This window comes from Syngnathus acus, chromosome 11 (assembly GCF_901709675.1).
Source record: "Syngnathus acus chromosome 11, fSynAcu1.2, whole genome shotgun sequence".
In the NCBI taxonomy this organism is placed as follows: domain Eukaryota; kingdom Metazoa; phylum Chordata; class Actinopteri; order Syngnathiformes; family Syngnathidae; genus Syngnathus; species Syngnathus acus.
In genome coordinates this window covers 6,927,186-6,939,334 of record NC_051096.1, presented here as the reverse complement: position 1 = coordinate 6,939,334, position 12,149 = coordinate 6,927,186, and the positions used below count along the sequence as shown (strand labels likewise).

The 12,149-nt window shown below is 39.1% G+C and overlaps 2 protein-coding genes across 3 annotated transcripts; one reads left to right on the top strand and one right to left on the bottom strand.

Annotated features, from left to right (window-relative positions):
• Nucleotides 1-52: 52 nt before the first annotated feature.
• On the top strand, nt 53-4,500 carry LOC119129880 (sperm acrosome membrane-associated protein 4-like). The gene is made up of 3 exons (XM_037263232.1): nt 53-199; nt 3,401-3,511; nt 3,887-4,500. The coding sequence occupies exons 1-3, from the start codon at nt 148-150 to the stop codon at nt 4,102-4,104; spliced, it is 381 nt and encodes a 126-aa protein (XP_037119127.1). The 5' UTR covers nt 53-147; the 3' UTR covers nt 4,105-4,500.
• LOC119129877 (gastrula zinc finger protein XlCGF17.1-like) lies at nt 2,556-11,755 on the bottom strand. Of its 2 annotated transcripts, XR_005099313.1 has the most exons (3): nt 11,520-11,755; nt 9,837-11,133; nt 2,556-2,570 (listed from the first exon to the last, which is right to left on the bottom strand). XR_005099313.1 is itself a non-coding variant. In XM_037263230.1 (2 exons), exons 1-2 carry the CDS (start codon nt 11,620-11,622, stop codon nt 10,118-10,120), a joined length of 1,119 nt encoding a protein of 372 aa, XP_037119125.1. In that variant the 5' UTR covers nt 11,623-11,755; the 3' UTR covers nt 9,427-10,117. The 2 variants fall into 2 exon arrangements, 1 of the variants encoding a protein (XP_037119125.1); XM_037263230.1 differs by lacking the exon at nt 2,556-2,570 and having other exon boundaries at nt 9,427-11,133.
• Nucleotides 11,756-12,149: the final 394 nt, after the last annotated feature.

Below are 12,149 nucleotides of genomic sequence, written 5' to 3'. Positions count from 1 at the left end.
AAGACCTCTCTCTTCTCATTGGATAACGGTAAGGCTGGGATGGGGGGTGGAAGATTATAAATGAGGCGATGGTGGAAGAAAAAAGTTTTATTTCTAACGGTCTGTGTGCACGCAGGTTGACAGCTCTTCGACATCTTGTCAATCAACATGAATCGAATTCTTGTCCAGATTTTCGCCTTGGGAGTCTGCTTTGCACTCGGTAAGAAATTTAGTCTTTTACTCATTTACACGGAGGGAAATAAGTTGAAAAAAAAAGTATTTTTAAGACTTTTGTCATGTGTTTGACGTTCGTTACAAATTGCCCGCAGGCGTGTTTCCGTTTCCCCCTCATTTCCATGACTATTGTGGAATTAAGCAAATGCGCGTCCAATTAACATACTTAAAAAAAAAAAAAAACACACACACACAAAAAATGAGTACCTCAAATAGACACTTTATTTCATAATTTTGAAGTGTGTGTGTGATACATATCCGGAGTGTGCACGCAGTTTGCCAGGGGAGGGTGGGGCCGAGCCGAGGGCCTAAAAGAGGGACAAATTGGACACTGACCAGAGGCACACCCAAAAATAAAAGCTACACTTGTTTACAAAGTGCAACACGCACAGACTGGCAAGGCTTTATGACAGGAAATGAAATTAAACTGGCATATTTTCCACTACTGGAAAAAAAAAAGAAGAAAAGTTAGGCTTTGGATCTTAATGTGATAAGAATCACATCACATGCTTACTGGTCACGCCACTTGACATTCACTTGATTATTTTTATTTTTTTGTCTTTTGAAGTTGTTGCCATGGATTTTCATGGTGCTTATTGTTTTCTTCTTCAATTAAATGGGCAATTTTCTGTAGAATAATTACAAATGAGCCAGCTGTTACATTTCTTCATCAACAGGTTTCATTTCTTTTAAAGTCTTATATGGTGCTTGCTTCTAAGCAGGATTCGTAGGGCCCACTCATTTTGCGGTATAACGTGTCACGGCACCTCTATTTTGCCCTAATACAATTTCTCACGTACTGGGGTGAGGCAGCAAGGATGTTTCCCGAGAAAGATTGAATCACGTCCCAACTTGTCAGACCATCTCGTGAGAAATTCCTCACCTCATAACAGATGAGGCTGGTGTCCCAAATTCCAGTTCCACAGAGGATTTGCAGAGTCCACAACACAAGTTGTGTTTGTTCTTCAGCTATTGTGTTTTTGGTAACATTGTTCCTCTTTGTTCCCATGGCATTATTTGTATCCTGTTTCAGGCCCACCCAGCCCGCTGCGACCTTGAGGTTTTTTTTGGGTGTTTTGTTTAACCTTTAGCTCCAATAACATGCCGCTCAAATAGCTGTGACTGAAGGTGATAATTGCACATTAAGGCTGTAGTTTTAGAAAATGTCCTTTTCCAATGACTCCCCGGTTGATTTTTAGTTTCTTGTCAACGTGTCACAGGCCACTGAAATATTTCCAGATACATACAGATGTCTTGTTTCATTTTTAAACTGGGGTTCTTGAGCTCTCCCATTGCCAATCTGTCTCGGGTTTGGCTACAAAGAAAATATTTTGATACATGGAGGCGTGCGTCTTGGCTATGATGTGGTTTGTTTTTGTGCTTTGAGTGGAAGGGTACAATGAAATCTATTCATCCAACAAAATAACCACTTTAGACTGCGATTGTGACCTTCAACTCATCTTTGAAAGGAGTTTAATCGCGCAGAATCCCCAAAAGGGTTATTTCATTATTTATTTTTTCCTTTTGCCGTTTATAAGACTGATTTCTGGCTCTAACTTACGGTATTCTGCCACAAGAGGGCGACAAAAAACTATTTTTGGATACTCAAACGAAACTCGCTTGAAAATGACACTAACTGGCCACAAGATGGCACTAAAGTAATGATTTTTGTCATTTAAGACATAAAACAGCAAAACGATGTCACCTCTTAAAAATCTGCGATGGCCGAACTACTATATTTTATAATGGGACTGAACATTTACATTTCATTAAATTTATAGATTCATCACAAACTATATTTACATTTCATTTGACTAACAAAAGAAAGATGAAGCTGGCATTTCAAAATATTACAACAATGCAAGCCACACTCAAATTTGGAAGACTGTAATATGATGGATGGGTAACTTCTGGTATGTTTATTTAACATCCAATTATTGTACACACCTATAACGAGGCTATTTCTGCTGGAACGTGTCATGTATGCCAAACCCTAATGAAAACAACCGCTATTTACAACCCACACCTAACTCTGCGTATTTATCTTGAAACCTTTCAGCTCATGCCAGTCTTTATCACTCTGACTTCCTTGTGTTTTGTGTCAAGTTGGACTCAAAAGTATTTTTTGTAGCAGTTCTTTGTTAGTTTACAGTCAACGAGTTGGCCATTGTTTGCCCTCATTTCCCGTTTCCCACAGTTGCTAAGAAAATACAGAGCTGTTTAACAAAACAAAACTCACAGGAGAGAATTTGTCTCCTTGTTTTTATAGTCTTTCTGCTGCTGGAAAGGTTCATGCATGCAATGTCTAGAACAATGAAACTTGGGCACAAACTTGGGAAGTTCCCTGAAAATACAAGCTTTAACAATGTTTGATTGTTGCAACATTCGAGTAGCACGATGTGTCCTTGAAGATAAAGAAAAAAACTTCTTGTGCCAACGACTAATGTCAGGGCTAAATTAACGTTTAAATTTCAAATCAGAAGTAATGTATAGTAATATTGTTTGAGATTTGGCAGCGGTGACGAGGGGGTGGGGGCAGTGGTTTTCTCATCCATTCATACTTCTGGTTTGACAAGAAATTGGAAGGGTGACAAACTCGTTAGCCAGCATTGTAAAGATACAAAACTAGGGTGGGGCTGTGTTTTTTTGTGCGTGTATGTGTAAATAAAGTCATCACTACCAAAAGCCACCGACTCTGATATTTAATGTCGTCAGCTGTTTTCATAAACTCCTTTGTTCGTGAAAGATTTCCTTTTGCCACATCTGAGAACGTTTGGATGCATAAGGGTACCAAATAAACTATCATTATGTCACAGTGACAGTACATGACACATACTGTAGAGTTAAGGTGTGTTCACGTGTCAACCGGAACATTGCGTCCTAGATAACATCAGTTGTACAAGTTGTCACACAAGAACAATTTGTCTTATTCAAATAAGACTTCCGTTTTCTCGTAGATATGATATGAGTAGAAACAGATGTTCATAATGTTTGGGGGGGAAAGAATATATGCCTGTGAATTTTGTTACGGTGTCTGTCTATATTTGTTGCTGCACCGTTTGTATTAAAATATGCACATGGCTTGTGATTATAAATTGCTATTGCACCAATTTTGATGATGGCTGTTAAAATTGCCGCTACTTTTAATGAGTTTTTTGGTATGTGCATGAATCATTGTCCTTTTCAGGCCAGGCTCTGGAGTGCTACGAATGTAAAATTGGCTTCTGGAACCTGTGCGTCACCAAGAAGATCACTTGTCAGGCGGGGGAGCATTGCTACAGCGGCAACGGCAAAGCAGGTACTAAAAGAATTCTTAGAAGCAGTTTCTGTTGTCGAGCTGCTGTTACTCACTGGCTTCTGGAATGAGACCCGAAAGGATTTCATGCAGACAGATTGTACAATTTTAATTTAAGTGTTAAGACAAACTCCTGGTTTTTTTTTTTTGTTGTTTTTTTTTTTTTTAAATCTCTGCCAACAATTTGACAAATTCAGGTTTTTGTCACCAGTTCTGATTTACACACCTTAACATTTTCAAATGCTAATAAGTGTCACATGCGACTTTTTTTTTTTTTTTTTGAGTTCAGCATATTTCAACTGGATTTTCTGCTGCATTTTTTCATTTGCAATTGCTCCTGCCATGTTGGCGCTAACAAACGCGGTTGTCGTCCCTCAGCTGGCTTTGTGGCCGTCTCCATGAAGGGATGCCTTGTGAAGGCTGACTGTAATAAAACCCATGATGTGAATTTCCCCTCCAACACCAACACCACCATCTACAAGATGACCAAGACTTGTTGCAACAGCAACCTGTGCAACTCCGCACCGAGAATCTCGACTGGGCCGCTGGTCCTTGCCACCATCAGCGCCCTGCTTATGGCCAACATGCTGGTGTAACGAGTCTCGTATTATCCATACACCCAAGAGGACTGTTCTTTTTTTTATCGTATTGACTGTTTCCAAAGCATTTCAATGGCTCTAGCTGATTTCTTGTCTAAATTGCCTCAGTCCTCCTTTCATCCATCTTGTCAAAACTGATCAAGATTTAGCCTTTATTTTTTTTGTATTGGTAGGCTCAGCATGTAACTATATGGGGAAGTTGTAAAAGGTTGACATTGATTGCAAGAATTTGCCAGAATGAGATGTTGACTTAAATTCAAATTTATGAATCAGATTAACCAAAAGTGGACACATTTATCTTGAGTGCACTCGTGTATTTGATAATTATCTGAAATGGCTCATGTAAGATTGTATCATTAAAAAACATGCAAATAAAGTCTTTTAAATTGGAAAGGGCCATTTTTGTGCAAGTTGCAGTTTCGCTGGGCCCACTCGTCAACGGGAAGAACCTGTCTTGCCTGTTTAGCATCCCCCCCCTGAGAGCAACCTTCCCTCTATGTTCATTCCAAGTGAATAACTCTTCCACTGATGTTAAAACAATTTTTTGAATGAATCATGCATCATGTAAATTTCCATAAAGAAAAAAAACATCATTTCTACATAACTGCATCAGCCATACCTTTTGTTGTTGAAACTACATGGGAGGTTTTTTTTCTTCTATAAAAATTCAGGATACAATGGTACGTATTAGAGAAGGGAGGGATGGAAGCATCTTGGATTTCACTGTATGCATTTTGATTTACTTTATTTTCTTATGTGCTTTGTTCAACAATCCCCTGGCATTCCAATGTTCTCAGTGACTCACAGCAAAGAACACAAAAGGTGATGAAACCGCACCCTGTTACCCCCTCCCCTTATACTGACCCACCTGTTTTGGAGGGGATAAAACCCTTCTCTCAAACAGGTTGATCACTTTTCCCACTTGACACCTGAGAAGGTGACTGAAGACCATTGGAAAGGATTTTGTGAGGCCTTAACCAAGAACACGGCAAAGATGGGCAGGATTCTTATCGGAGTCATCTCAGCACTTGCATGCTTCATGCTTGGTAAGAAGATACCATTTTGTCTAAATATTTATAATTTAATTCCTCAGAATGCATTTAAAAAATAAAGCAAATTAAGTTATTTAGATTTTTTTTTTACATTTTATTTTATTGATATTGCTTACAAATTTTTTGCTAATGAGAATTTTATAAGGTGGGTTAGAATACTGTGAAAGCAGAGATGACGGGCAAATGATCAAATGTGCACATCCTGGAGTCGCAACTCAATATCCTATTTGATGACTTAAAACATTTAATTTGTTCCAGTGGAGTCCCTCACATGCAACCAGTGCTCCTTTGGTTTGCTGGGTTTCTGTCTGTCCTCCACCAATGTAGAGTGTACCACCAACACCTCTCAGTGCTTCACAGGAAAAGCAAGTAAGTCCTTTTTTTTTTTTGAGGTTATAAATCGCCATCCACCCACAGCATCACTCAAGCGTGACCTTTGGCTCCCCGCCAGCTTTCGCTTCCATCTCGTCCTCGGTGGGCTTCAACACGCAGGGTTGCATCGAGGAGGCCAGCTGCAACATGACCACCAACGCCACTCTGCTGGGCGTGGCCTTTGAAGCCAGAGTGGACTGCTGCTCTACGGATGGGTGCAACCCGGTCCAGACGAGCGGAGCCCCGTCGGCCAGGATGACGCTCGCCGCCGCCATCGGGGCCGCCGTCCTGGCCTCGGCGTGGGGAAGCTTGTTGTGATGCAGCCACTCAATTATGATAGTGTAGCACTAACCGTGGGAAAAATCCTCGGACGTTGTAAGCTTACCAAAAAAAAATACAGTATAGGACTATTGTACTGTTGACATTATAATCGATCAATGAAATGTTTTAGGGAAACATTGAGCTCGTAAACCTCACGTTTTTTTATTTATCCTTTATTCAAATGTCAGAACTGAAATCCATGATGTGAAAATAAAAACATTCAATAGATATGGTGATTGCAATTCAAATCCTAATCTTGAAGAACTGTGATTGGCTGACAATTCGTCTAGGGTGTACGCCATCTCAATTGCAATAGGCTCGGCCAGGAAATAAAAACGAACTGAAACTATGTTTTATATTAAAAATGCGTTATCACACGGAATGTTGCATAAATCAAGGCCAGACTGCTCTTAATTGGTTTGTATTTTTATTTGGTGTAGTCATAACAACTTGCATAACAAACTACAAGTGGGAGTGACTGAGAATTTTGCATTCATACTGATGACAAGTACAGAAACCTGAAGGGTCACATTTTTGCTGACGTGCAACTTAGATTGACTTGTAAAGTGGTTGCTCATTTTTCTACCTTAAGTTTAGCGTGACCCGAAATGATTATTTTGGTTTTCGCCGTCCTTGTAACCACAGGTATATCATGATGAACAACTTTTGGAAAACAGCAATTCTCCTGGCTACGATTGTAGCAGCTGGTAAGTTGATAGGAACTGAGAGGTAAAGCGGCTAATGCGAATTTAGCCTTCTTTTGTATTCCACCTTATGTCAAAAAGGATGAATGACCCTGAATTGCCCATTTAAAAATGTAGTAACACATTTCAGTGTATGAGGCGGGTTGTAGGCGATGAACAGCTCCATTCTTCAGATTATCAACCCAGATATAAAAATGACAATGTTCTGGGTTTGATTCTTGACTCATTTGTATTCTCTCTTGGTGCTCTTGCGTCTTTTCCCAATCAATCAATCAATCAATCAATCAATCAATCAAGTAATTAATCAAGCAAGCAACCAATCTTAAAGTGTGACACAGACATCTTTTTACAACATGAATATTTTGTCTTTTGTTCTTTGGCCAACAACCACCTACAATATGAGGGTAACTACATAAAAATACCAAAGAAACTCTTGACGACTCTTTCTTTTTTTTTTATCACTGAACAGCTCACTGCCTGACCTGCCGCCGGTGCCCCATTACCATATTAGACACATGTCTGTTTGGCAGGGACATCACTTGTGATAATGCAACCCAAAGCTGCTATCGTGGAAGTCTAGGTAAGCAGATTTATTATTTATTTGTATTCTAATTTTGTTTTTTGCTTTTTTTAATGTGGTTTACTCTATTTGATCAATGTATTCTGTAATGCTTATTTCAGATTTCAATGGTGGTGAATCGGGCTCAATCAGCTTGTGTTTCCGCGGCTGCACGGAATCAACCCAGTGCGGTCCTGTGGTGAATGGGAGCGTCCTCGAAAATTCTTTTGCCGCTACGCTCGAGTGTTGTAACACTGACCTGTGTAACAATGCCGCATCTGTCCAGCTCTCCTTGACAATGGCCGTCTGCGTAGCCATTTTTTTACTATGGGCCATGTAAGGCCCTTGATATATTTTATGATACAAACCAGGTCTTTCCTTTTTTGCACTCTTTGCCTCTTCATTCCCCATCAACCCACGCTTTCAATTGTTCAAAGGTATTGGGAAAATAATATTTCAATGAACTGATCCTGCAGCAATTACATTTTGCACAACAAAGAAAATACATAAACCTTAATTATCAAGATAAGTGTTGACTGAGAAATAAATAAAGTGCAGCTCTGCTTTTCTATTTGGTGTGCACAAAAAATCTACAATGGGGTGTACATGTTATACTGTGTGCTATAAAACTCCAAATAAATCAGGTTCTAATAAAAATACTGACTGGTATATGAGTATTTTTTCTTCCAAAAACACACTCTTGTATAGTTAGAGGGTAAATTAATTTTTCTATTCCAAAATCTAAAATTTGACTCTGTCAGTGCCTTACCATCTGCAAAAGTCTGACATTGCAACAATGAGTCCACATGATGTACACTGAACATTAAATAACCATAAAAAGGTGAGATAGCAGAGGTCATGCAGCAGGCTGCCAACAAAAAGATGGCATCGTTTTTTTTAATTTTAATTATCTTCAGTTCTTAATGATAGACGCTGAAAACTTGAAGAGACACATATTTGTTTGTGTGTTTGTTTATCCTGGATTCTCTCCCAAGCAACTTGGTTGAACTGAAAAACGTTTTGTTTTAACCCCGCTCCCTCTACAACTATTTTGTATTTCACTTTCATATTAGTTGGTGAAACCTGAAGTGCCACGTTTTTTTGTGAATGTGTTTTGGCTGGTGGCCTTATCAAAAGAGTATATAAACCATCTCTTTGTCAAATTCAGAACCCATTTAACTACTGCCCATCCATCTTGTGACTATCACGGGAACACCATGACTAATTTTGGGAAAACAGCAATTCTCCTGGCTACTATTGTAGCACTTGGTAAGCTGATAGTAACTGACAAAGAAAGTAGTTAGTGTTGATGCTCGCTTATCTTCTTTTTTTTTTTTTTTAGAATGATTTAAAAAAAAAAGATTGTATCTTCTGTATCACCTTCTATAAAAATCGAATTAGCCTCAGCCTTGCTAGGAACACCAAAGATTTTAAACATTCATACTGTACAATTAAGTATATTTGTATACTAGTTAATAGTTGTATTTATTTCAGAGTTCAGACATACTAATTCAAATGATTTGGCTGTGTAAATGGCTATTCCAAAACCTTTTTTTTAAGCCACATGAATTGAATTTGCCAAACTGCATGTTGACAAGACAAGACAAAACAAAACCAGAACTTTTTGGCGAGACATATCAGATGCAAAAATGACGGACACCTATAAGAGCACAATCCTTTTGGACCTAAATACTTTTTCTTCCATGTTTCTCATTGAATAGGACACGGCCTGGACTGCCGTGAGTGCCCCATTGATACAGTGGACCGATGTTCGTCGGGGGAAGATGTCACATGTGCTTCTGCAAACGATCAGTGCTTCCGTGGCCTACTCGGTAAAGAGACTTCTTTTTTTTTTCATTTGGATTATATCAGATTCCAAAGATATTTGAGAAGAAATTGGTAAAAGGGGGGGATTTTGAAATCTGATTGGACAACAGATTTAACATCCACTTGCAGGTTAATTGGAAAGCAACTGTCGAAATTCAGTCATTGATTTTTTTTTTTTCTTTATGTAATGCCTGTTTCAGAATTTGGTGAGAGATCGGAGGACCCCATAATAATTACGGGCTGCCTATCCCCATTGTTGTGCAACCAAACATTCAGTGAAGACACCATCGGAGTTAACCTCCCTTTTGAATTCTCACTAACTACTACCTGTTGTACCACCGATGGATGTAACAGTGCCACATCCATCCAGCTCTCCATCGCAATGGTCATCTGTGGCAGCATTTTCTCACTTTGGGTCATGTAGAACCTTGAAGCCACTTCTGTCTTTGCACTCGCTATATTCTTGCTTACGTTTTGTTTTTTGTTTTTTAACTGTGCTTATCCTTTGTATGATTTGCTTTCTCTCTATCCAAAAAATAAGGAGGATAAGCACACACGCTTAAACACTTTCAATTGCTTTATCGGACAAAAGAATCGTGAAGATCTAGCGTTATCCTCGACTCACTCAACACAGAGACTGGTTTAACCAAACAACAGCCAATCTCGCTATACCCTCATTTGCTGACCTTAAAATCAGTCAACAAGCCAGGCCCGCCCGACTTTTTAAGCAACACACACATTTAACATCACAGATACTACAGTGTCAATGGTGGACAAAAATAATAGCTGCATATTTTAGTATTTCTCATTGATTCAACATATAAAAGAGTAATAAATACTTTGGGATTGCTGCGCTTTCATCTTCAAGAATCAGTGCATCTCATTTGGGACAACAATGAATGAAAGATTTGATTAACAATAGTGATTCAACTCAAATATATATTTTACAACTCGCTTTTCTGCGTGGGGTGCACACAAATGTATCGGGTTTCATTTGTCGACCATAAAAAACAGAATAAATGTCATGAAAAAAAAAAGAATCTTTTCTTCCCAGACAATACCGCCCTCTAGTGTCGGTATGAGGGAAAATAAATATTTGGAAAAAATTGTTTGTTCACTGCATCAACCATAATTTGCATGAATTTACAATTCGCCAGTACTGCAGGGAATTGCTGTCAAGCCATTTTTGTCCCTTTGTCGTGTGTCCGCATGTGTACAGCTAAACTTTCACGATGAGCAAAACCTCGAAAACAAATTGAACAACTATAAGGTTTTTCTCCCGTGTGTATTCTCATGTGTCTAACCATATCTGACTTTTGAGTAAACGCTTTAGCACAAATGGAGCAACTAAAGGGCTTGTCACCTGTATGTACTCTCATGTGTTTAATCATATTTGCCCTTTGAATGAATGTTTTATTGCAAAGTGAGCAACTGAAGGGCTTTTCGCCTGTGTGTATTCTCACATGTATGACCATATCTGACTTCATTGAAAACTCCTTTCTGCAAACTGAGCAACGAAAGGGTTTTTCTCCTGTGTGTGTTCTCGTGTGTGCAACCAAACTTTCCTTATGAGAGAATTTTTTATCACACAATGAGCAGTTGAAAGGTTTTTCTCCCGTGTGTACTCTCATGTGCGACTTCACCGAGTCCTTTCTGGAGAATGTTTTACCACAAGTTGAGCAACTAAAGGGTTTTTCTTCCACGTGTGTTCTCATATGTTTGATCATATTTTCCTTTTGAAAGAATGTTTTACCGCAAACTGAGCAACAAAAGTGCTTTTCTCCTGTGTGTATTTTCATGTGTTTTACCAGGTTGGACTTTTTAGTCGCTTTTTTACCACAAACGGAGCAACTGAAATGTTCTTTACTTGCACATCGTCTACTGTGTGTTTGGGAAGTTTTCTCGTTCACAGTTGTGTCCTTTTCTGAGCTATTCAGCAGTTTGTCGTCATCTCGACAGTCTGTGCCGCGCCTTAAAGGTTCTTCCATCTCGTCGCTGTCTGACAGTGTAGCTAAAAGGTCATCTGACGGTGCTCCTTTACGGCTTGGATGGGGTGGTTGGTCGTCTTCGTCCTTCACGACGACAATGATCAGTGGCAACTTGCTGATGTCAGCTTCCTCTTCTTCCTCTTTAATATGGAGGAGCTGTGCATCCTCTCGCTCCACAGTGGGAACCTCCTCCTGCTGGACATCTGCAGGACATGAGCAACGACAAACGTAGTTTGAACAATAAAAGTCCAATAGGATATGGAAGAGATTCTCCAAGTGTTTGACAAAATTTAAATTATGAAAAGGAATCATTATAATCAAAATGAATCATCCCACCATGGAGCTGTAAATAAGTGCATTTTAAATGTTCTATATTGGCTCTGCTCTATTGTGTGTAAATTTAAACGTCCAATTTGATTCAAATGCACCTTATTTCTTCAATTATATAGTTTTTCTTGTCATAAAAATAACCGTTTACTTTATTTGTTTATTGCTTGCATACTCAAATACATGTAATTTAGGTCTTTGTCAGTGTCAATGTATCAATAAAGTTGTTTAAAAAAAAAACATAAACAGGAAGTTTACCGACCTGATTTCCGGGTTTGATCACGTGATGTTCCGGCTGTAACGGGTTGTCTTTGTCGATCGGTCTCTTCTCTCACTCGACAAAGTTGCTCCTCGTACGACGGCATCGTTCTTTTTGAAAGCACGGTGTCTGCAGTGGCAACAAGTTGCTTCCTTTCGTGACCCTTGTAACGTTTTTTCACCCTCGTCTTTGCTTACGTACACAATTCTTCTTCGTTTCCTACATCTTCTTTCTTGGGGTTTGCATTGAGCGTCTGAGGCGAATTAGCGCCGTCTACTGTGCCGGAGTTGTAGATCAGCCTAGCTAAAACTACAACAACATTCCAATCAATGGCATTGGACTGCACAGACTTTCAAATTAAATTATAACTTTTTTTCGCAAACAATTTTCAAGAGGTTTAAAATTAGATCCTTGAGGCTCAAGGACTCTGCAGAGGTTGTAGAGCTGCTCCACGGCCAGCGCAAAAACCACTAACACCCCTAACCCTAGTTTGAAACCCTAAACCCTAGTTTAAATCCTACTTTGAAACACTGATCAGCTCCAGTTGTAAGTAATTTGCGGCAATCATTAGTTTGATTTTAATTTAAATTTGTAAATGTATAGATAGATGATACAACAAAATTAACAGATTCT

Coding starts and splice junctions, on each gene's coding strand:
- LOC119129880 (XM_037263232.1), top strand. CDS start 148: ATGAATCGAATTCTTGTCCAGATTTTCGCCTTGGGAGTCTGCTTTGCA. Junction 200..3,400: donor GGGAGTCTGCTTTGCACTCG/GTAAGAAATTTA, acceptor TGTCCTTTTCAG/GCCAGGCTCTGGAGTGCTAC. Junction 3,512..3,886: donor CAGCGGCAACGGCAAAGCAG/GTACTAAAAGAA, acceptor GTCGTCCCTCAG/CTGGCTTTGTGGCCGTCTCC.
- LOC119129877 (XM_037263230.1), bottom strand. CDS start 11,622: ATGCCGTCGTACGAGGAGCAACTTTGTCGAGTGAGAGAAGAGACCGAT. Junction 11,134..11,519: donor TGATCAAACCCGGAAATCAG/GTCGGTAAACTT, acceptor CATGTCCTGCAG/ATGTCCAGCAGGAGGAGGTT.